The sequence below is a fragment of the Somniosus microcephalus genome, chromosome 5 (genome assembly GCF_052327205.1).
Source record: "Somniosus microcephalus isolate GS21.2 chromosome 5, FLI_Smic_1.0, whole genome shotgun sequence".
NCBI classification, from domain to species: domain Eukaryota; kingdom Metazoa; phylum Chordata; class Chondrichthyes; order Squaliformes; family Somniosidae; genus Somniosus; species Somniosus microcephalus.
The window spans coordinates 245,860,534-245,885,691 of NC_140991.1; the positions used below are offsets into that span (position 1 = coordinate 245,860,534).

Consider the following 25,158-nt stretch of genomic DNA (forward strand, 5'->3'; position numbering starts at 1 on the left):
ACCTCAGAAACAATAGCATTGGAAGCTGATGAATCAACTGATGACAGGGTGCTAGAATCGCCTCCGCACCAAGAGCAAGACACTCGGGAAAGGCGTTATCCAGAAAGAATCAGGAAGCCTCCCCAAAGACTGAATTTATAAATAGACTATTTTCAGCTAATGTTGCATGTTAAAAGTGTTAATTGTAATTAGTTTGATATTTAATTGTTAAATGAGTGTTATGGTACTGTTAATCTAAAAGGGGAGGAATTGTAATGTATGTACCTTTAAGTGAGAGAACTACTTTTTACAGCTCCTGCATACTGTAGTACCGGCAGTGACCACACCTGTATATAAACCCTGAGTAGTGATCTGTTTAATTAGTTCTAGAGCAACCCTCATTCAGTAAACACCTGTTGTACCGTTTCTCCTGCAGTCTGTGTCTTATTATACACAGACACAACAGATACGGCCACCAAAGGTTGAGCAATTATAATCAGGGATCCTCAAGAGGGCAGAATTAGAGGAGCGCAGATATCTTGGAGGGGGGGGGTTGTGGGGCTGAAGGAGGTTACAGAGATAGGAAGGGGCGAGGCCATGGAGGGATTTGAAAACAAGGATGAGAATTTTGAAATCAAGGCGCTGCTTAACCGGGAGCCAATGTAGGTCAGCGAGCACAGGGGTGATGGGCGAACGAGACTTGGTGCGAGTTAGGACATGGGCAGCTGAGTTTTGGATGACCTCAAGTTTACGTATGGTGGAATGGGGGAGGCCAGCCAGGAGTGCTTTGGAATAGTCAAGTCTAGAGGTAACAAAGGCATGGATGAGGGTTTCAGCAGCAGATGAGCTGAGGCAAGGGCGGAGACGGGCGATGTTACGGAGGTGGAAATAGACGGTCTTTGTTATGCTGCTGATATGTGGTCGGAAGCTCATTTCAGGGTCAAATATGACACCAAGGTTGCGAACAGTGTGGTTCAGCCTCAGACAGATGTTAGGGAGAGGGATGGAGTCAGTGACTAGGGAATGGAGTTTGTGGCGGGGACCGAAAACAATGGCTTTGTTTTTCCCAATATTTAATTGGAGAAAATTTTTGCTCATCCAGAACTGAATGTCGGACAAGCAGTCTGACAATTTAGACACCGTGGAGGGGTTGAGAGAAGAAGGGCAGCACGGTGGCATAGTGGTTAGCACTGTTGCCTCACAGCACCAGAGACCCGGGTTCGAATCCAGCCTCGGGCGACTGTCTGTGTGGAGTTTGCACATTCTCCGTGTTTGCGTGGGTTTTCTCCGGGTGCTCCGGTTTCCTCCCACAGTCCAAAGATGTGCGGGTTAGGTTGATTGGCTATGATAAATTGACCCTTAGTGTTAGGGGGATTAAGTACGTGGGGTTACGGGGATAGGGTGGGATATGTGTTGGTGTAGGGGTTACGGGGATCGGGTGGGATATGTGTCGGTGCAGGCTCGATGGGCCAAAATGGCCTCTATCTACACTGTGGGGTTTCTGTGATTCTGTAGTGAGGTAGAGCTGGGTGTCGTCAGCGTACATGTGGAAACTGACGCTGTGTTTTTGGATGATGTCGCCAAGGGACAACATGTAGATGAGAAATAGGAGGGGAGCAAGGAGAGATCCTTGGGGGACACCAGAGGTAATGATGTGGGAGCGGGAAGATTCTCTGGTGATTGCAGGTGATTCTCTGGTTACGATTAGATAGATAAGAATGGAACCAGGCGAGTGCAGTCCCACTCAGCTGGACGTCAGTGGAGAGGCTTTGGAGAAGGATGGAGTGGTCAGCCATGTCAAAGACTGCAGACAAGTCAAGAAGGACGAGGAGGGATAGTTTACCTTTGTCACAGTCACAAAGGATGGCTGGTGTGACTTTGATGAGAGCCGTTTCGGTACTGTGGCAAGGGCGGAAACCTGATTGGAGGGATTCAAACATGGAATTGCAGGAAAGGTGGGCACAGATTTGGGAGGCAACAACATGTTAAAGAACTTTGGAGAGGAAAGGGAGGTTGGAGATGGGGTGGTAGTTTGCAAGGACAGAGGCATCAAGGTTTGTTTTTTTGAGGAGAGGGGTGATGACAGCAGATTTGAGGGAGAGGGGGACAATACCTGAGGAGAGAGAACCGTTAACAGTAACATGGGAGCCAGAAAAGGAAGTTGGGTAGTCAGCAAGTGGTAATAGGGTCGAGGGAGCAGGAGGTGGGTCTCATGGACAAGATGAGCGCAGAGAGGTCATGAGGGGAGATCGGAGAGAAACTGGAGAAAGATGTGAGTTCAGGGCTAGGGCAGGGGGGAACCTGAGAGGAAGTTTGGCCCAGTGGGCTAGGGGAAGGAAGGGAAGCGGCAGAGGCAGCTGAATGGATGGTCTCAATCTTAGAGACAAAGAAGTCCATGAGCCCCTCACGTTTGTTATCGGAGGTGAGGATGGAGGAGATGGGAGAGGGATTTAAGAAGACGGTTAACAGTAGAGAATAGGAGCCGAGGTTTATCTTTTCATTCCAGAATGATTCTGGAATAGTGAGCAATTTTGGCAGACGAGAGCAGAGCCCGATAATGCTTTATGTGGTCCAACCAGATCTGGTGGTGAATGGCTAAACCAGTTGTCCGTCATATCCGTTCGAGTCTGCGTCCCTTGGACTTAAGGGAGTGAAGATGAGAGCTGTACCGGGGGAACGGCCAGGCTGAGCGAAGGTAATTGTTTTAGTAGGGACTAGGGCATCAAAGATAGTGGTGAGGGTGTGGTTGAGCAGATCGGTAGCTGCAGAAATGTCATGGTGAATGGAGGGCCAGAGGCTGGACAGTTGGGATTTCATAAGTGCAGTTGTAAGAGAGTTGGGAGAGAGTTTTTTCCAGGGGCAGACACAGAAGGAAGTAGGGTTGGGGGGTGTGGGTGGCAGGGAGATGTGGATGGAGAGCGATACGAGGAAATGGTCAGAGATGGCCTTATCTGTAATTGACACGATGGGAGTAGCGAGGCCACGAGAGATGGCAAGGTCGAGGGGGTGGCCGTGAATATGGGTTGGGGCGTTTACATGGAGGGTGAGATTAAGGGATGATAGGAGGCTAGTGAAGTCAGAGGAGAGAGAGCATGATGAATTGAGATGGAGGTTGAAATCACCGAGGATGAGAAGTCGTTCGGTGCAGAGGCCGAGGGAGGAAAGCGGTGAAGATATCTCAGTAATAACATTTTTATGGTACTTGGGTGGGCGGTAGAGAATGAGAATTTTAAATGAGAGGTGAGAGGGGTGGAATAAGGGGAGATGCTCAAAGGAGGAGAAAGTGCCGGAGGAATAGGGGGACAGACCAAGGTATGATTTGGTGATGAGAACCACACTGCCACCACGGCGGTCTGAGTGGGGCAAGTGGTGGAAGGTATAGCCAGGTGGGGAGGCTTCATTTAAGGGTAAGGTGTCATCACCCCACAACCAAGTTTCCATCAGGGTCATGATATCAATGCAGTCATCCACGATAAGCTCACGGATGGCAAGTGCCTTGTTGGCAAGTGAACGGACATTCTGGAGGGAGATGCGGAGAGGGTCGGTGATGGCTGACCCACTGCCAGCATCCACAGGGTCCTCGATTTCCTTCTCCCTCATATGTTTGTCCAGCTTCCCCTTAAATGCATCTATACTATTCGCTTGAGCTGCTCCCTGTGGTAGCAAGTTCCACATTCTCACCACTCTTTGGGTAAAGAAGTTTCTTCTGAATTCCCTATTGGATTTCTTGGTGACTATCTTATATTTATGGCCTCTAGTTAGTGGAAACATTCTCTCTGTATCCACTGTATCAAAACCTTTCATAATTTTAAAGACCTCTATTAGGTTACCCTCAGCCTTCTTTTTTCAAGGGAAAAGAGACCCAGCCTGTTCATCCTTTCCTGATATGTACACCCTTGCATTTCTGGTATCATCTTTGTAAATCTTCTCAGCACCCTCTCCATAGCCTCTGTATCCTTTTTATAATATGGCGACCAGAACTGTACGCCATACTCTAAGTGTGGTCTAACCAAGGTTCGATACAGGTTTAGCTTAACTTCCCTGCTTTTCAATTCTATGCCTCTAGAAATAAACCCTAGTGCTTGGTTTGCTTTTTTTATGGCCTTGCTAACCTGTGTTGCAACTTTTAGTGATTTGTGTATTTGTACTCCTAGGTCCCTTTGTTCCTCTACCCCACCTAGACTCGCACCCTCCAAGTGATAAGTGACCTTCCAATTCTTCCTACTAAAATGCAATGCCTCACATTTACCCGTGTTGAACTTCATTTGCCAATTATATGCCCATTCTGCAAGTTTATTAATGTCCTCCTATAATTTGTTGCAGTCCTCCTCAGTATTGACTATGCCCCCCAATTTGGTGTCATCTGCAAATTTAGAAATTGTGTTTTTGATTCCTAAGTCTAGATTGTTAATGTAAATTGTGAACAGCAGTGGTCCCAGCACTGATCCTTGTGGAACACCACTGCCACTGTGAATAGTTACCCTTTACTCCTACTCTCTGCTTTCTGTCTTGAAGCCAGCCAGCAATCCATTCTGCTACTTGTCCCCTGACTCTGCATTCTCTGACTTTATTCATTAGTCTATTATGGGGTACCTTATCGAAGGCCTTTTGAAAATCCAGATAAATTACATCTACTGCATTACCTCTTCAAAAAATTCAATGAGGTTGGTCAAGCAAGACTTTCCCTTTTGAAATCCATGTTTACTATTATTATATTTTTGGTTTCTAGATGTTCTTCTATTTTCTCCATAGTAGGGATTCCATTATTTTCCTACCATCGATGTTAAGCTGACTGGTCTATAATTCCCTGGACATGTTCTATCCCCCTTCTTAAATATTGGTATTACATTAGCTATCTGTCAGTCCTCTGGCACTACACCTTTCTCTAACGAATTATTAAATATGCGTAGTGATGCCTCTGCTATCTCTTCCCTAGATTCTTTCAAAATGCGTGATTGCAATCCATCCAGACCAGGGGTTTTATCCTCTTTGAGTTTAATTAGTTTATTTAATATATCCCCTTTTTAATTTTAAATGCACTTATCTCATTACTAATCTCATCATCCAATGTCATGTCCACCTGTTCTATCTCCCTGGTAAAAACTGAAAAAAAAAATTATTTCATATTTCTGCCATCTCTCTATCGTTACCTGTGGTATTATCCTGACTATTCCTTGATGGCCCTATTCCCATCCCAACCTTCCTTTTTTTATTGATGTGTCTATAAAATATTTTACTATTTTGTTTTATGTACCTTGATAATTTAATTTCATAGTTCCTCTTTGCTTCCCTAATTTTTTTTTGTTTTTTTGTTACTTTGTCATTCTTTTCTCTTTCCCCTTTATTAATAGATTTTTATATTCATGTTAGTTATGTTGTATTTCAGATTTTATGATCTCCTGCTTTGTAGTTTCTCTTCCAGGAAGTGATGACTGAACGTGTACCTTTTTTAAATGGCGTTATGGTTAGTGAATCATAATGGCCCAGAAATTCATGTCGGGGGCTTCCCGCGGGTGCAAGCCCCCGACCTACACTTACCTAGCGCGCCAGCAGTTGAAGCCTGGGCCTGCGTGGATTTCCTGTCTGTGGCCCGGTTCAGCTCCCGGCGCGCTGTGCTTGCGTGATCCAGCGGCCTACTTAGTGCAATGCGTCGGCTGGGATCACGTGAGCACTGGGCAACCAATTGGAGGATGCAAAAGTTCATTCATGAGTTTGATAGTAAGAACTGTCAAACTCATGAAAACTCTGGGCGCCCAAAACAGTACTTAAACTTAAAATAAAATTTAAAAAAACATCACTGTAGGAACGGAGGTTCCTATCTGAATAAGGTATTCGACTCGATGAATCAAATCAACAGGTTTTAATGAACAACGAAGTTAACAGGGAAACTACAGGAGAAACGGTACACAGGTCTAATCAGCTTGCTGGGCACTCAACGACTACTGGAAGATTCTGGAAGCTGACGTCATGACGTCATCGCGTTCTTCGCGCCACTGGTGGTCACGTGATCGGCGTCATGACGTCATCATGTGGAGTGCAGGAAAACACAATACAGTACAGTTAACAGGCAGTTTAAAGGTGCAGTCTGTGGCTGCACTACACTGTAGTTAAAGGGATTATTACTAATTGTTCTGAGACCCTTGGTGGCTCCGCCACAGGCGCCCCCCCAGAATCCACTTTAACGGACATTGTCAATCGAGTAGGAGGTTTAATGATCCTGGCTGAACGGCGACGAAACTCAGGCAGCGGAAATGGGGCGTTAGTAGAAGAACCAGTGCCGGATTGTGGCAGAAGCGGCGTCTCGGGCGAGGCAGAAATGGTAGTCAGAGGTGCAGGCGTGTCTGAGGCCGAATTGGGCTGTTCGACGGTGGGCTGGTGCACGGCTGGTCTGGCAGCCAACGGCGGTCGGCCGCGGTGAGGCGGTTGGGCAGCCACGACAGGCTCACTCCGATCCAGGTGGGCTGGTTTGAGCCGGTCGATAGAGATGGTATCGGACTTTCCACTGACTTCGACTGTGAAAAACTTTTCCCCTGATGAGATGACACGAAAAGGTCCGGTATACGGCGGCTTGAGTGGGTCTCTGTGACCGTCCTGTCAAATAAAGACATAGTCCGAACTCATGAGCTCTGTCGGGACGTGAGGCTTCTGCAGGTCATGCTGCGAGGTTGGGATGGGCAGGAAATTCCTAGCCGCCTCCTGATGTAGCAGGAGCTGTTGAGCTGCAGGCCATGGTTCGGTGTGTGGAGGGAGAAAGTCACCTGGCACTCTGAGTGTCTGGCCATAAACCAGCTCAGCTGATGAAGACTGAAGATCCTCCTTTGGGGCTGTCCGGAGGCCCAGCATCACCCATGGAAGCCTGTCCACCCAGTTGGGTCCCCTCAAGCTGGCACAGAGGGACGCTTTGAGAGACCGATGGAACCTGTGGTGTATGTGCCTTTAAGAGCCCCTGTGTACTGTAATGCCGGTGGTGGCCACTTGGGCTATATAAGCCTGTATAGTGTCTTGTATCTTTTAGTTCACCTCCAGACTTTGTTCAGTAAACACCTGTTAAACCAACTCCTGCATTCCGTGTCTCCATTAACACACGGATACAACAGTGGTGACGAATTGGAAACGGACTTACCTGCAATTCGGCAGCACCTCAAGGAGATCGATTCCTCAGACGAAGGTCGAAGAAAAAAAAAAAGAAAAAACTGTGGTTTCACCAGCTAGCCGGGCTGGTGGCAGGTACTGCAATAATCCTTCCTGGGCGGCGGGCTGGGGCTCGATCGGCTGGCTCTGCAGCGGGGCCGAGCAGCGAAGGCGGAGGCAAACAGAGACGGAGGGTGGAGCACTCGGGCGACGGCCAGCGCTGCAAAGCAGGTCGGCGTTCAGACCAAGCAGAGGGAGGGAAAAGTCCCAGAGAGTACAGTGGGAACCAGTCTCCAACTATTAAAAAAAATATCTGTATAAATAAAAACCGCGGAGAACAGCGTTGTCGGCAGCGGCGGGAAAGCGCGGGAGGCGCCATTTTTTCTCAGCAGGGAAGAAAGGAAAGCGCGGGAGGCGCCATTTTTTTTCAGGATGCCGAAGACTGGCAATATTACTGCTTTCGATAGTGATGTAGAGGATTGGACGACATATGTGGAAAGAGTGGAGGTATATTGCACAGCGAATGAAATAGAGGATGATAAAAAGGCATCGGTACTTCTAAATCTAATGGGCGCAAGAACATACGGGCTGTTACGAAACTTAATCACTCCAGCCAAACCGATGGACAAGAATTTTAAGGAGATTGTTGATACCCTACAGGAGCACTTAAACCCAACACCGCTGCTGATAGCGGAATGATTCAAATTCTTCAGGAGGAATCAGCACAAGAATGAAAGTAACGCTGATTACCTCACCAAATTAAGGAAGCTGTCAAAGCACTGCCAATTCGGGGCAGGACTGGCAGATTCTCTTCGAGACAAATTCGTCTGCGGTCTCCTAAGTGAAGGAAGACAGAAAAGGCTACTTTCTGAGAAAGATTTAACACTGGACAAGGCTTTCAGTGTGGCTGTATCATACGAAGCAGCAGCAAGAGGAGCTGCAGAGATACAGCAAAAGCCACAGGACTTCGGCACCCATGAAATGACACAGGGTTTTGAGAGATGTTATCGCTGCGGCAGATCCACCCATGACCAGAGGGACTGCTGGTTCAAGGACAAAGCATGCAGGCAATGCAGAAAGATGGGACACATTGCACGTGTATGCCGATCTGGAAACAAAAAATCCACTGACAGAAAAAAAATCAATAAGGAAAAGTACAGAAAGGTACAAATGATGATGGACAGTAGCTCCGAAGACCAGAAGAGCGATAGTGACTCCGGAAACAAGAGACTAAGCTGTCTCAAATTACATAATGTAATTGCCAAAGAAGATTACCAGACCATTTGGGTTACCCTCACGATAGCGGGGTCCCCAGTTAAAATGGAGCTAGATACAGGATCAGCCCTGACCGTCATAAGTCGACGGGATTACGAGCGGCTATTTCCGCATATACCTTTGAAAGACACATCCATTATCTTAAAAACATATACGGGGCAGAAAGTATACCCCAGAGGGAAAATAAGGGTGCCTGTTGTATACAACGGCAAGGAAATACAGAAGTTGTATTTATACGTTCTGCAAGATGGTGGTCCACCGCTGTTGGGACGTGAATGGATCAGGAAGATACATTTAGACTGGCACTCCATTCAGGCACTGACGGTGACCAGTAAGAAAAAAAATGATGACGACGTCATACCTGAACGATTAAAAGACATCTTGGCCAACGCCAAAGAAGTGTTTCAACAGGAACTAGGAACCTTGAAAGGCGTCACCACCTCAATAAAAGTGGAAGATGCGGCAATTCCCAAGTTTTTTAAGGCAAGGCCGGTGCCATACGCAATTCGTCCAGCAGTCGAGGCAGAGCTGGAGAATTTGGAAAAGGCAGGCGTGTTATCCAAGATAGATTGGAGCGAGTGGGCAACACCCATCGTCCCAGTCATGAAGAAAACGTTGAATAATGATAAATCTGAAGAACAGAGAAAAATTCGCATCTGTGGGGACTTCAAGGTGACAGTATAGAAGATATTTTTGCCTCACTATCCGGAGGGAAACGTTTCACCAAAATTGACTTGGCACAGGCATATCTACAGATGGAAGTTGAGGAGGCCTCTAAAAAGTATCTCACGATAAACACACACAAAGGCCTGTACCAGTACAATCAACTGGTTTTCGGAGTAGCATCAGCTCCAGCTATCTGGCAAAGAGCTATGGAGCAAGTCCTGCAAGGGATTCCGGGGACTCAATGCTACCTAGATGACATCCTTGTAACAGGAGAAAATGACAACGAGCACCTTGCCAATTTGGAGCAGGTGCTCACTAGGCTGACACAAGCAAATCGCCCCAAGTGCGAATTTTTCCAGAAACAAATATCATATTGTGGCCACATAATTAACGAAGAAGGGTTGCATAAGTCACCTGAAAAAATTGAAGCGGTCATAAAAGCCCCAGCACCTGAAAATGTCTCACAATTAAGGTCGTTCCTGGGATTGATAAATTACTATCATAAATTTTTACCGAACTTCTCAACTATTCTGCACCCTCTTAACGAACTGCTACAAACGGGAGTAATTTGGAAATGGAGCGAAGACTGTAAACGTGCCTTCCATAAATGCAAAGTCTTGATCACGTCCAAGGAAGTTTTGGCTCATTACAACCCATCACTGCCAATTAGACTGGCGTGCGATGCATCCCCTTACGGCGTAGGAGCGGTATTATCGCATAGATTCCCTGATGGCTCGGAGTGGCCGATAGCTTTTGCGTCACGCTCATTGAACTCAGCTGAGCCTAACTATGCCCAGATCGACAGGGAAGCACTCAGCCTGGTATGGGGAGTGAAGAAATTCAACCATTACCTACATGGACAAAGATTTACCTTGTTGACTGACCATCAACCCCTCGTCTCCATATTCAACCCTAAAAAGGGCGTTCCCATTATGACAGCACAAAGGCTACAGAGGTGGTCCCTTTTCCTAGGGGCACACCAATATGACATAGAATACAAAGGATCAAAACAGCATGGAAATGCTGATGGGTTATCGCGTCTACCGTTGCCAACGGTAGAAGAGGCACCTACAGTGGACCCAGTGGAGATGTTCCACTCAACCATAGTGGAATGTCTACCAGTAACAAATTCTACCATTGAAAAGGAAACGAGAAAAGACCTGACTCTCTCACGAGTCTACGATTTAACGGTGAAGGGATGGCCAGCACATGGCGAACCACTGTTGCCAGCATTCTTGCAAAGAAGAGAACAGCTGTCAGTGTGCCGAGGAACCTTGATGTGTGGATCCAGAGTGGTGATTCCACCCAAACTCCAGGATAAAGTGCTAAAGGAGCTTCACGAGGGGCATCTGGGTGGAGTGAAAATGAAGAACCTAGCCAGAGCGTTTGTGTGGTGGCCAGGTATCGATGGAGACATCGAAGAAATGACCAAGGGCTGTCTAGGATGCCAGAAGGTCCAAAACGCCCCACCACAAGCCCTTCTACATCCATGGGAGTGGCCCTCATCTCCATGGCAAAGGGTACACATCGACTTTGCTGGTCCATTTATGGACTCAATGTTCTTAATCACGGTTGATGCACACTCCAAGTGGCCGGAGGTAATAAAGATGTCCTCCACCACCACGGAAAAAACCATCACAGTATTAAGGACCATATTTGCCAGGAATGGGCTGCCTGAACAGATCTGTTCTGATAATGGACCGCAATTTGTGTCTGAAGAATTCAGGAAGTTCTTAAAAAACAATGGGGTTAAGCACTACACGTCCACCCCATACCATCCCGCCACCAATAGATTGGCTGAAAGGTTTGTCCAGACCTTCAAGAAGGCCATAAAGGCCATGGGTAATGAAGACATAAATCTACAGCATAAGGTAGATAACTTCTTGGTTGCATACAGGAATCCAACACATGTGGTTACAAACCAAACTCCCGCCATGATGTTTTTCAATAGAAGACTAAGATGCCGGCTGGATTTGATCAAGCCAAACATCAGAAGGGACGTAGAGAACCGGCAATTTCAAGGCATGAATGAAAGGCCAACTAGAACCTTCCGGATAGGTCAACAAATTTTGGCCCGGGACTACCGTACCGAGAAATGGCAGCCTGGAACTATTTGCACACGACTAGGACCGCTGATGTATACCGTGGACATTGGAGAAAGCATAATAAGGCGCCATGCTGACCAGATCATAGAGTCATCCGAAAAGGGACAACCTACACCACAACTCTATATGCCTAATGATGAAGCAGAGATACCCATAGTATCTACCTCCGATCCGGTGATACTGGAACCAGATGAACCCGACACTGGCATTCAAGCCGAATCGACCTTGCCAAAAGAACCTACTACACCACCGAAAACTGCTACACCACCGAGGCGTTATCCGGACCGAGTCAGGAAGCCTCCAGAGAGACTGACTTATAATTGATTAACTGCAGCAAATGTGTAGATTATTGTTCTTGTAAACATGTTAATTAATGATTACTTAAAATGTTATGTACTGGTTGTCTAAAAGGGGAGGCATTGTGGTGTATGTGCCTTTAAGAGCCCCTGTGTACTGTAATGCCGGTGGTGGCCACTCGGGCTTTATAAGCCTGTATAGTGTCTTGTATCTTTTAGTTCACCTCCAGACTTTGTTCAGTAAACACCTGTTAAACCAACTCCTGCATTCCGTGTCTCCATTAACACACGGATACAACAGAACCTTTCGCACAGACCATTCGCCTGCGTATGGTACGCGGTGGTACGGTGCAGCTTGGTACCCAGGCCTTGTGCCACTGCATTCCACAGCTCTGATGTGAATTGCGGACCGCGGTCCGAGGAGATGTCCGATGGCACCCCGAACCGAGCCACCCACGACGAAAGAAACGCCCTGGCGACGTCTGCTGCGGTGGTAGCGGCCAAGGGAATCGCCTCTGGCCACCTGGTGGTCCGGTCTACCACCGTCAGGAGGTGTGTGAATCCACGTGACCCGGGAAGGGGACCTACTAAATCCACGTGAACGTGGTCAAAACGGCGCTCAGGTACCGGGAAGTTGGCCACCGGAGCCTTGACGTGACGGTGGACTTTGGATTTTTGACAATCGACGCAATTGTTTGTCCAGTCCTGGACGTCCAAATGCATGCCTTTCCAAATGAATTTGTGGGACAGTAGCTGTTGAGAAGCCCGCATCCCCGGGTGAGATAACCCGTGGATTGCCTGGAATACTTTCTTGCGCCATTCGACCGGCACAATGGGCCAGGGCACTCCCATGGATGTGTCGCACAAGAGCGTGGTTCCTGCCGCTTGAAACGGCACGTCTGCAACCTGCCAACTGGAAGGCGTGGTCCTAAACGCTTGTACCTCTGGGTCTGCCAGTTGATCCTCTGCCAGTCCGACGAAATCGATGCCCAGGTGGACTGCCTGGACTGGAACCCGGGAAAGGCAATCTGCCACGAGATTATCCTTGCCTGACACGTGCCGGAGATCCGTTGTGAATTCGGATATAAACGTGAGGTGGCGCTGCTGCCGAGCTGACCAAGGTTCCGCCGTTTTGGCCATGGCGAAGGTGAGCGGCTTGTAGTCCACGAATGCAGTGAACAGACGGCCTTCTAGGAGGAAACGGAAATGCCAGATGGCCAAAAACAGGGCTAGCAACTCTCTGTCAAAGGTGCTATACTTTTGCTCGTTCTTGCGCAGTTGGCGGCTGAAAAAGGCTAACGGCTGCCAACCCCCGTCGACCCACTGCTCTTGAACTGCTCCAATGGCGTAGTCGGAGGCATCCGTAGTGAGGGCAACAGTCGCGCCCGGGAGTGGGTGTGCTAGCATAGTTGCATCCGCCAACGCCGCCTTGGTATCGCGGAACGCCTGGTGCATTTGCGGTGTCCAAGTGAGAACATCCTTGCCCGACTTTCCTTTTAGTGCTTCGTACAGAGGTTGCATTAACCGGGCCGCCTTGGGGACGAAACGATGATAAAAATTTACCATCCCCAAGAACTCTTGCAGGGGTTTGACTGTGTGAGGCCGCAGGAATGCGGTAACTGCCTCTACCTTGGTGGCTAGCGGGACGGCGCCTTCTGGGGTAATCCTGTGTCCCAGGAAATCAATACTGGTTACTCCAAACGTGCATTTGGCCGGATTGACAAGAAGGCTGTGTTGGCTGTGCCGGACGCAAAGTGTACGTAAATGGGTCATGTGAGCTGTCATATCCTTGCTGGCTATTAGGATGTCATCCAAATATACAAAAATGAAGGGCAGGTCCCGTAAGACAAAGTCCATCAAACGCTGGAATGCTTGAGCTGCGTTTTTCAGACCGAATGGCATGCGGAGGAACTCAAAAAGGCCGAACGGAGTGATGACTGCCGTTTTGGGGACGTCTGGAGGGTGCACCGGAACTTGGTGATATCCACGAATGAGATCAACTTTAGAAAATATAGCGTTGCCAGCCAGATGTGCCGAAAAATCTTGGATGTGGGGAATAGGATACCTGTCCGGTGTCGTGGCGTCGTTTAAGCGTCTGTAATCCCCGCAAGGTCGCCATCCGCCGCCTGGTTTGGGTACTATATGCAGTGAGGAGGGCCAAGGGCTGTCCGAACGCCGGATGATCCCGAGGCGCTCCATGGTCTGGAACTCAGCCTTTGCGGCTGCCAGCTTGCCGGCTTCTAATCGCCGCGCCCGAGCGTAAACGGGCGCTCCGGTCGTGGAGATATGGTGCTCCACCCCGTGCCGTGTGCTTGCAGCTGAAAAAGTAGGCCTGGTGAGCTCCGGGAATTCGCCGATCAGGCGCGTAAACCCGTCTTGCGACGGAACCGCACAGGCCACCGACCAGGACACGGCGGTGCTGCGGTGGTAGGGCACTGCGTGGAAAGTGGATGCATTAATGAGTCGGCAGTGTTGGACGTCGACCAGCAGACCGTTGGCACAGAAAAAATTAGCCCCTAGGATGGCCTGTGAGACCTTAGCTGTAATAAAGTCGCAGACAAAACGCTGACCGGCGAAGGTTAAGTTTACCATCCGTTTACCGAACGTACGCATGGCAGCGCCATTTATTGCCACGAGGGAAGGCCCCTGGCCGCCGGATAGTAGGTCCAGCTTTGAAGCTGGCAGGATGCTGCACGCCCGTAACGGAATCCGTAACATAAATGAGTTTGCCCGCTTAGTCCGCCGCCATAGCTAACTTGCCGTGCTTTTTAGACCTTGTCGTCCGTCTGGGAGGATGCGGGCTTGTTGGAGTTTTTTTTTTCTTGAGGGAAACTGCAAGGAGGCCGGCAGCATCGCGCTTTGGCGCCAAAATGGGCGTGGTACGCGCACCATCCTGCTGGGGGAGGGCTGGGCTTCGCTCGCGTGGGGGAAAAGCGCCTCGTGGCTGCACAACATTGCTGAGTAACAGTAAATATCTTGTCTGCCTCTACAGCGAGTTCAGCACCGTCTGTGATAGCAGTGTTGGCCAAGGCCGCCTGAACCGGTTCGGGTAGCTGGCAGAGGAAAAGCTCACGGAATAAAAAACATTGGGGTTCCGCGCCCAACAGCGTGAGCATTTGACTCATCAGCTCTGACGGTTTTGAGTCCCCGAGGCCGGGCATGGAAATAAACTTGCGTGCCCGCTCCGACTTATTAAGATCAAATACCTGTAGCAAACGGGCTTTAAGCGCTTCGTACTTGCCCTCCTCCGGTGGGCTTCCAAGGATGCTGACGACCCGCGAGGCCATGGCACTGTCGAGAGCAGCAACCACATAATAATAACGGGTCGAATCCGCTGTGACCTCCCGGAGAGCGAACTGTGCTTCTGCCTGGAAAAACCATGCTGCTGGCTGCTGTTCCCAGAACTGCGGCAGTTTAAGGGCGACGGCGTTCGTGTTCATCCTCGACGAAAGTTGTCCGACGAGATCGGGGTCACCAATGTAGGAACGGAGGTTCCTATCTGAATAAGGTATTCGACTCGATGAATCAAATCAACAGGTTTTAATGAACAACGAAGTTAACAGGGAAACTACAGGAGAAACGGTACACAGGTCTAATCAGCTTGCTGGGCATTCGACGACTACTGGAAGATTCTGGAAGCTGACGTCATGACGTCATCGCGTTCTTCGCGCCACTGGTGGTCACGTGATCGGCGTCATGACGTCATCACGTGGAGTGCAGGAAAACACAATACTGTACAGTTAACAGGCAGTTTAAAGGTGCAGCCCGCGGCTGCACTACACTGTAGTTAAAGGGATTATTACTAATTGTTCTGAGACCCTTGGTGGCTCCGCCACATCACACTATTTAAATGAACTATAAATAACTTTAAATAACTATTTTAAACAATAATTTAAATTTTTGAAAAAAATAATTTTATAAAAAATCGGGGCTAAAAATACACTTACCTTACTGTAAAGTCTTTAAAAATAATAAACCTGTGGAAAAAAAATTCTAATTTTAATTAATAGACCACTTACCTTTTAAAATTAAGTCCTTACGTCTGCTTTTTTAAAGTGTAAAAAGTGGAGGCCGTCACGCACGGGCAAACGTGGAAAAAAAAAGGAAGTTCAACGCGCATGCGCAGACTCCTGCGCGCACGCGTTCGACCTCTGAACACCTTGGTTCAGAGGATCGGAAATGCCGGTTTCCCGCGCATGCGCTGTGCATACAGAAAACCGGCAATTCCATCGGTCCCACGCGTGAGTACACGGTGCTTACTTACGCGTTGGACACTAATTTCTGGGCCATTAATGATACACAAAGTACACTGGAGCTCTTTTTAGTGCAACCAAAAAACCAAACTGTAACTTAACAAAAACACATTAATTGAAACTTAACAACTTAAATTAAAATTCTATACCCGGGGTTGATGATGCACTACAATCCCTGCGGTGCCCACCGGTCGCAGAAGGCCTCGAGTGTGTCGGCGGACACCGCGTGCTCCATCTCCAGGGCCACCCGGGCGTGAACATGGCCACGGAAGAGAGGCAGGCAATCGGGCCAAATGACCCCCTCGACCGCCCGCTGCCTGGACCAGTTGATGGCCACTTTGGTCAGGCCCAGGTGCAGTCCTATGAGGAGGTCCTCCGATCTGCCCGCTCCCCTCCGCACCGGGTGACCAAAGATCAGGAGTGTGAGCCTGAAGTGCAGCCAAAAAATCGAGGAGCAGCCCCTTCAAATAATGGAAGAGGGGCTGCAACCCCTCACAATCAATGTATACATGGAACACGGAATCCTCCAGGCCGCAGAAAAGGCAGTAGGCCTGGGAGTCCCTGATCCTACTTAAAACCTTACTGCACAGAACTTCCCTGTGCAACACCCTCAAAGTACACTGTAACGATGCAGTGTACTCTTTTAGTTTGGACCAAAAACAAATTTGACTGTAAATTAACAAAAGTTCAACTAAAACTTAACAAATCAAATTAAAATTTGGTTTTCCGGGTTGACGACGCACTCCGGTCCCCGCGGCGCCCACCGGTCGCGGAAATACTCAAGCGTGCTGGCGGACACCGCGTGCTCCATCTCCAGGGCCACCCGGGCGCGAACATGGCCGCGGAAGAGAGGCAGGCAATCCAGCTGAACGACCCCCTCGACCGCCCGCTGCCTGGACCAATTGATGGCTTTTTTAGCCAGGCCCAGGAGCAGGCCTACAAGGAGGTCCTCCAACCTGCCTGCCCGCTCCCCTCTGCACCGGGTGACCGTAGATCAAGAGCATGGGACTGAAGTGCAACCAAAAATCGAGGAGCAGCCCCTTCAAGTAGTGAAAGAGGGGCTGCAACCTCTCACACTCCATATATACGTGGAACACGGACTCCTCCAGGCCGCAGAAAATACAGGCGGCCTGGGAGTCCGTGAACCTATTTAAAACCATATTGCACAGGACTTCCCGTGCAACACCCTCAAAGTACACTGAAACGATGCAGTGTAAGTATACAAACTACCATTCTGGTGAATTACCCAAGTGCACACATACTACTATCTAAATATACTCAGCTGGGCCCGAGCCCAAGTTTGCACTCGGCACTGCTGAGGGTGACTCTTTTGTTTGTACCCCAAAAAAAACCAAATTGGACTGTAAACAAAGGTTCAACTAAAACTTAACAAATCAAATTAAAATTTGGTTTTCCGGGTTGATGATGCACTCCAGTCCCCGCGGCGCCCACCGGTCGCGGAAATACTCAAGCGCACCGGCGGACACCGCGTGCTCCATCTCCAGGGCCACCCGGGCACGAACATGGCCACGGAAGAGAGGCAGGCAATCCGGCTGGACGACCCCCTCGACTGCCCGCTGCCTGGACCAATTGATGGCTCTTTTAGCCAGGCGCAGGAGCAGGCCCACAAGGAGGTCCTCCAACCTGTCCGCTCCCCTCCGCACCGGGTGACCGTAGATCAAGAGCGTGGGACTGAAGTGCAACCAAAAATCGAGGAGCAGCCCCTTCAAGTAGTGAAAGAGGGGCTGCAACCTCTCACACTCCATATATACATGGAACACGGACTCCTCCAGGCCGCAGAAAATACAGGCGGCCTGGGAGTCCGTGAACCTATTTAAAACCATATTGCACGGGACTTCCCGTGCAACACCCTCAAAGTACACTATAATGATGCAGTGTAAGTATACAAACTACCATTCTGGTGAATTACCCAAGTGCACACATACTACTATCTAAATATACTCAGCTGGGCCCGAGCCCAAGTTTGCACTCGGCACTGCTGGGGGTGAGGGGCAGTTGAATGGGATGATTTGGCAAGATATGTGACGCATCTTATACTTCCTTACTCCGGAACAAGTTACTATCAAATTGCTGTAGACCGAGTACCCCGTGTGGCGACACTGTCTGGTGCAGCCGATAGAATAAACACAAATCAGAGGGGCTGGCTGCGCGGGAGATCGAGCTCCGCAAGATTTTATGCTGGTTGAGTGAGTGGGGAGGAAAACATTTATAAAATATAGTGAAATAGTGAAATGTCTCGTGTATTAGTTGTAGCGTATTGAAGTTTGGGGATTGCAACTATTAGTTGTCACCAATCTGTTTAGATATTGGAGTGTTGGTTTTATGAGGATGGAGTTTTGACCAGGGATCAGTTTGTGGGAAATTAAAGTCGATTTTGAAACCTAACACTTACCAACTTTATTTTAAGTAACACCGCTTTACGTTCTATTCCAGTAACTTGGCCTTTTTGAATAATGGCTTGGTGAGTTCAATTAAAAAAAAAAAAAATACCACCAGAAGGTTAATACTCTAGATTTGGATTTTGTTTCGTGGAGGTTCCAGCTTCAGTTTTTTTTGGGGGGCTGGTTTTCATTTGTTTAAAGTGTAAATAAACAGGTTTAAACATGAAACTGATTTTGGGGAGGAATTGTGTTCATTATAAAACGTTAATCTTTGTAAAGCACTCAAAAACCTCGTCTTCAAGTTAGAATGGCTAAATTGTTGCTTCACGGCTGCTCGGATCCAACATTCTTTAACTGAAAATGTTCCTGCAATTTATTAACTCTGGATATCAAATTGGTTATGAAATCAAACATTTGAGGGGTGGGTTATTAAAGGGGCTATCTCTTCAGTGTCCCATCTGCACACATGCAGCTCGTTTCCATGTGATGAGTTACTTTAACTATCTTTAAATAGCCACTTACTTTTGTTCAGCTCGTAGACCAACCCCCACCCGTGCAAACAGGTACTTGTGAAAAATGCCTAAATGTGTCATTTTTCTCTTTTTTTAAAGTGGATTGCTAACTTGCCATTCTGTGGTTTTCTAATGTTAAACTTAGTGGAATGTATCCTATGCATTTCAGTTTTTCAATTGTATATATTTTGTGTGGAGAGGTGATGAGCTGTTTGTTTTCCTTGTTGGTAATTATTGGGTGAGATGTTTCCATCCTGCATAAAATTACAGAATTTACAGCTCATAAACAGACCATTTGGCCCAACTGGTCTATACTGGGGTTAATGCTCCACGCTAACTTCTTCCTACCCTAATTCATCTAATCCTATCAGCATATCCTATTCCTTTCTCCATCATGTGCTTATCTAGCTTCCCCTAAAATGCAGCTATGCTATTTGCCTCAACCACTCCCTGTGGTAGCAAGTTCCACATTCTAACCACTCTCTGGGTAAAGCAGTTTCTCTTGAATTCCTTATTGGATTTGTTAGCCTTATATTTATGACCCCTAGTTTTGGACTCTCCACAAGTGGAAGCATCTTCTCTACATCTACCCTATCAAACCTCTTCATAATTTTAAAGACTTTTATTAGGTCACCCCTTAGTCATCTCTTTTGTAGAGAAAAGAACCGCAGCCTGTTCGGTCTTTACTGATGGTCTTTACCTCTCAGTCCTGGTATCATGCTTGTAAATCTCTCTTGCATCTTCTCTGTGCCTCTCTTTTTTAAATATGGAGACCAGAACAGTGCAAAGTAACCCAAAGTGTGGTCTAACCAAGGTTCTATATAGGTTTAACATGACCTCATTCTTTTCAATTCTGTTCCTCTATAAATTAACCCCAGTGCTTTGTTTGCATTTTTATGGCCATTTTAACCTGCATTGCTACTTTTAATGATGTGAATCTGTATTCCTAGATTCTTTGCTTCTCTACCCCATTTAGACTCTTATTTTCCAAGGAGTCTGTTCTTCCTATCATCTTTGCCTGATGCCTGATCCAAAACTGCTTTATTTATCAAAGGTATTTGCACTTCCTCCAATCAGTTAGCATTCAGATATGTTCCAGGACATGCAGTGTGTTGTGTGGGCCCTGGTATGATGTCACATTCAGATATGTTCCAGGACATGCAGTGTGTTGTGTGGGCCCTGGTATGATGTCACATTCAGATATGTTCCAGGACATGCAGTGTGTTGTGTGGGCCCTGGTATGATGTCACATTCAGATATGTTCCAGGACATGCAGTGTGTTGTGTGGGCCCTGGTATGATGTCACATTCAGATATGTTCCAGGACATGCAGTGTGTTGTGTGGGTCCTGGTATGATGTCACATTCAGATATGTTCCAGGACATGGAGTGTGTTGTGTGGGTCCTGGTATGATGTCGCATTCAAACAGGCAAGTGTATTTGGCTGTGACACCGAAACGGTTGGGTGCACTCATTTAAACAAGGTATCACAGTGAGTCATCCCACCGCCCCCCCCCCCCCCCCCCCCCCCCCCCAAAACCTTGAAAAAAAATTGTAGACACCACATTGTAGTGTGTGCCATTATATAGAGATACACAGTGGTTGCACATGGTGATTTGGTTCCTGTGCTGGCAGTTGGTTGTCATTCATTATGGGATGTTGAAAAGGTGGTGAGGGAGAACAAAAGCAATGCTAGCACTGAATGTTAGTTTCTACTATTCTGGTGCTGGCAGATATGCTGTCTTTCAGACGAGACATTAAGCTGAGGCCCATTTGCCCTCTTCGATGGATGTAAAGGATCCGATGGCATTATTCAAAATAAAGCAGGGATACTTGTAGGGTTGCAAAATTCTGGGAATTTTTAAAAGAGGATACTTTCCATGGGAATTTATGGGAATTTTGAGTTTTTTTGTACACTGATGGTTTTTATCTCTGACCCTTATATTATCTTTGTTATTAAAATAGACATACTGTTCCATACAAATAAAAACCAGCTTTCAAAACTTTTATTTAGGTTATAATTTTGAACTTTATTGAACCCCACTCTGTTATACTCTGCCTCCAGCAAATAAGTAGACAAAGCATGTCTGGTGGGAGGACAGTATGCAGGGTGGATAACATTGAAAAATCTCTTCCAGTACACATTGGCTGTGAGCATGAGGGGTGAGCCTGTCGCATATACAGTTTGAGCAAGGCACTCCTCTGCATTCTTCTGGCTATGGTTATCCATTGTATCAAAGAACCTTCCAAGTGGGCCAGGAGTTGCTAATGATAAGGAGCCTGATGCTGAATGTGAACCATCATCTTGAATGGAAGCAGAGGAACTCTGGGCTGACTGCTGTGAGCTTTGAGTGAAGTTGTTGCATTTGGATAAATGCTGCTGCATCTTTGTGGCATTCTTTACATCTGGCTTTGTACAGTGTTTGCACGTGTACACAGTCTTTCCATCTTTAATGTCTGGGCTAAAATGCTTCCACACATCCAATGGTAAATGTGGCATTGTTCTATGCAGAGAAATAAAGGGCATTTGTCTCTGTGTCAAACTGCGGTCGATCAGCACGATTGCAACAGGGTGAGTCAATTTTTCCTGATGCTCCATGTGATGGACCTGTGCACGCATGACACTACATCACCAATAGAGGGAGCTAATCACTCATCCACTCATCCAACCAATCAGGACACATTTGTTTACAGTCACACACAAAACTTGTAATTATTAAAACAAGCCAAGTAAGAAGATAAACATATATTGATTAAGAAATTCCTTAGTAATTAAGATTCTATCTCTTAGTAATTTTGAGAGAGGACCTGTGGGGGGGGAAAAAATGAAATACAAAAAAAACTATTATGCTAGCATGTGCTTTTTTGGGAAAAATTCCCAAGCTAAACTTCCTGTGGAAAATTTCTGGAAATTTCCCGGAAACTTTCCACCCCTTCGCAACCCTAGATACTTGCAATATCCTGGCCAGCAGTCAGCTCTCAACCTGTTGTGTTGTATGGCTCTGGTTGATTTTACAGTTATATTTGGGACTTCTAGCCATTATCTGGCAAACATATAGCCAGTGAGGAGGCTTTGGCAGAGATTAGTTGAGACAAGCAGCAGTTGTAAACTCGAGAGGGAGGAGACAATTTGATAACAGTCCAAAGTTGAAATGCGAAAACCAGCAGGCTGTGTTGGGATTCCTCCACATCCTGTTTTGTTAACCCAGCCTTTTATTTTTCTTCACTCTCCAAAAAATGACTGCCCTCTTTTTTTTGTGGGGGTGGGGGAGGGGGAGTGGTTTGTAGAAATGGAGAATTGGATGAATCCCCTCAGGCTGCCATTGTGCCTTCCAGCAGCCATTTCAAGTGGTGTCGGTTGGCAGAGGTGTAGGGGCGGGTTTCGGCTTTTCCTTTTTAAAAGAGAGAAGCACGTGTGGCACAAAGAAATAGGGGAGTGTCTCTGGCAATGTCCTTGGGTTAGCAGTGTTACTGTCTAGTATATTTTAATGTAAACTTTCCCCATTTTTGAAGGAGGAAGAATTGTACCAGGCAAGTGAGGAAGTGACTGAAGATATGCCAGTTAAAAAGGAATTCATGGTAAGATTTATTTCAAAAAACATTTCCTGCTGTTGGCCATTACACGCACATACTGTGCACATCTAACTAGTGCAATAAAACTTCTAATACCCAATTTGTGTCACTACTTGTTAAGTTTTACTAAAGCAGCCAGACAGACTTGTAGAACTACAGCACTTAATATTTTTAGGTTGAGTACTGTCCTGTAAAATGTACTGAAGATTTAAGTAACCTCCAGAAATATTTGTGCCCTGAATACCTCCATTGTACTGTGCCTTTGGGACCACGGCACCAATGTTTTGTCGGGTCAGTCCTAAATGCATTTATATGCCCCTGCTTCTTCCTGACCTCAACTTTGCTGGTGTGAATGAGACCACCCCCACCCCTGCAGGTGCTCTTCCGCTGATATTTGATTGGCTGTAATGTGAAGTCGAAGTACCCACAGTTGTATCTTGTTTTAAAGGTTACACTCTGTCCTGTGCTGATCTGTTAAGAACATAAGAAATAGGAGTAGGGTATACGGCCCCTCGAGCCTGCTCCACCATTCGATCAGATCGTAGCTGAACTTCTACATCAACTCCACTTTCCTGCCCTATCCCCATATCCCTTGATTCCCTTAGTGCCCAAAAATCTATTGATCTCAATCTTGAATATACTCATCGACTGAGCATACACAGCCTTCTTAGTAGAGAATTCCAATGATTCAAAACTCTCTGCGTGAAGAAATTTCTCATCATCTCAGTCCTGAGAATCCTTATCCCCTAGTTTTAGACTCTCCAGCCAAGGGAAATAGCTTCTTGGCATCTACCCTGTCAAGCCCTCTATTTATAAAAAAAAAAAAAAAAATGTTTCATACGTTTCAATGAGAGCGCCTCTCATTCTTCTAAATGCCTGAGAATATAGGCCCAACCTACTCAGTCTCTCCTCCTACAGCAGCTCTCATCCTAGGAATCAATCTAATAAACCTCTGTTGTACCTCCTCTAAGGCAGGTATATCCTTCCTTGGGTAAGGAGACCCAAGCTGTACCCAGGTGTGGTTTCACCAAAGCCCTATATAATTGCAGCAAGACTTCCTTACTTTTGCACTCCAACCCCCTTGCAATAAAGGTGAACATACTATTTGCCTTCATAATTGCTTGCTTGCTGCTCTGCCGTCATCAACCCTCTCCTCAAAAAAACAGCCCTTGACCCCTCCGTCCTTGCAAACTACCGCCCCATCTCCAACCTCCCTTTCCTCTCCACAGTCCTTGAATGTGTTGCCTCCCAAATCCGTGCCCATCTTTCCCTCAATTCCACGTTTGAATCCCTCCAATCAGGATTCTGCCCTCATCAAGATCACAAATGACATCCTTTGTGACTGTGACAAAGGTAAACTATCCCTCCTTGTCCTTCTTGACTTGTTTGCAGCCTTTGATATGGTTGGCCACGCCATCCTTCTCCAACGCCTCTCCACCATCGTCCAGCTGGGGGGACTGCACTCGCCTGGTTCCATTCTTATCTATCTAATCATAGCCAGCGAATCACCTGCACCGGCTTCTCTTCCTGCTTCCGCATCGTTACCTCTGGTGTCCCCCAAGGATCTATCCTTGGCCCCTTCCTATTTCTCATCTACATGTTGCCCCTTGGTGACATTATCCAAAATCAGTTTCCACATGTATGCTGATGACACCCAGCTCTGCCTCACTACCTCTTCTCTCGACCCTTCATGGTCTCTAAATTGTCAGACTGCTTGTCTGACATAGTTCTGGATGAGCAAAAATTTTCTCCAATTAAATATTGGGAAGACCAAAGCCATTGTTTTCAGTCCCCGCCACAAACTCCGTTCCCTAGCCACTGACTCCATCTCTCTCCCTAACATCTGTCTGAGGCTGAACCACACTGTTCAGTTGGTGTTATATTTGACCCTGAAATGAGCTTCCAACCGCATCATAATAAAGACCGCCTATTTCCACCTCCATAACATCGCCCGTCTCCGCCCTTGCCTCAGCTCATCCACTGCTGGAACCCTCATCCATGCCTTTGTTACCTCTAGACTTGATTATTCCAACGCACTCCTGGCTGGCCTCCCACGTTCTACCCTACGTAAATTTGAGGTCATCCAAAACTCTGCTGCTCTTGTCCTAACTCGCACCAAGTTCCGTTCGCCCATCGCCCCTGTGCTCGCTGATCTACATTGGCTCCTGGTTAAGCAGCGCCTCGATTTCAAAATTCTCATCCTTGTTTTCAAATCCCTCCATGACCTCGCCCCTCCCTATCTCTGTAATCTCCTTCAGTTCTACAACCCCCCGAGATATCTGCGTTCCTCTAATTCTGCCCTCTTGAGGATCCCTGATTATAATCGCTCAACCATTGGTGGCCATGCCTTCTGTTGCCTCGGCCCTAAGCTCTGGAATTCCCTGCGTAAACCTGCCCACCTTGCTACCTCTCTTTCCTCCTTTAGGGTTAGGGTTAAAATCTATCTCTTTGACCAAGCTCTTGGTCACCTGCCCTAATTTCTCCTTGTGTTGCTCGGTGTCAAATTTGTTGTCTTCTAACACTCCTGTGCAGCGACTTGGGACCTTTTACTACGTTCAAGGCGCTATATAAATACAAGTTGTTGTTTCTGTTGTACCTGTAAGTTAACTTTGTGATTTGTGTACAAGGACCCCAACTCCCTCTGAATACCAACATTTAGTAGTCTTTCACCTTTTAAAAAATATTTTGCTTTTCCATTCTTCCTACCAAAGTGGATAATTTCACCGTTCCCCACATTATATTCCATCTGCCACCTTCTTGCCGAATTATTATATCCGTTTGCAGCCTCTTTATGCCCTACTCACAACTTGCTTTCCTACCTAGCTTTGTATCATCAGCAAACTTAGATATATTATACCTGGTCCCCTCATCTAAGTCATTGATATAGATTGTAAATAGCTGAGGCCCAAGCACTGATCCTTGCGGTACCCCACTAGCTGCAGCCTGCCAACCTGAAAATGACCCATTT

General features: G+C 47.1%; 1 protein-coding gene across 3 annotated transcripts in view; it reads left to right on the top strand.

Annotated features, from left to right (window-relative positions):
• The first annotated feature begins 17,734 nt into the window (after positions 1-17,734).
• The window catches only part of sycp2l (synaptonemal complex protein 2-like), a 291,748-nt gene continuing 284,324 nt past the window's right edge, over positions 17,735-25,158 (top strand). Inside the window, exons 1-3 of one of the 3 annotated variants that reach the window (XM_085988796.1) lie at positions 17,735-17,912; positions 19,596-19,673; positions 22,131-22,196. In XM_085988796.1, the coding sequence (XP_085844922.1) occupies positions 19,641-19,673; positions 22,131-22,196 (99 nt within the window). In that variant the 5' untranslated portion in view covers positions 17,735-17,912; positions 19,596-19,640. Of the gene's footprint in view, positions 17,913-19,595; positions 19,674-22,127; positions 22,197-25,158 lie in introns of those variants that run through there. The other 2 variants (XM_085988797.1, XM_085988798.1) reach the window with 2 other exon arrangements.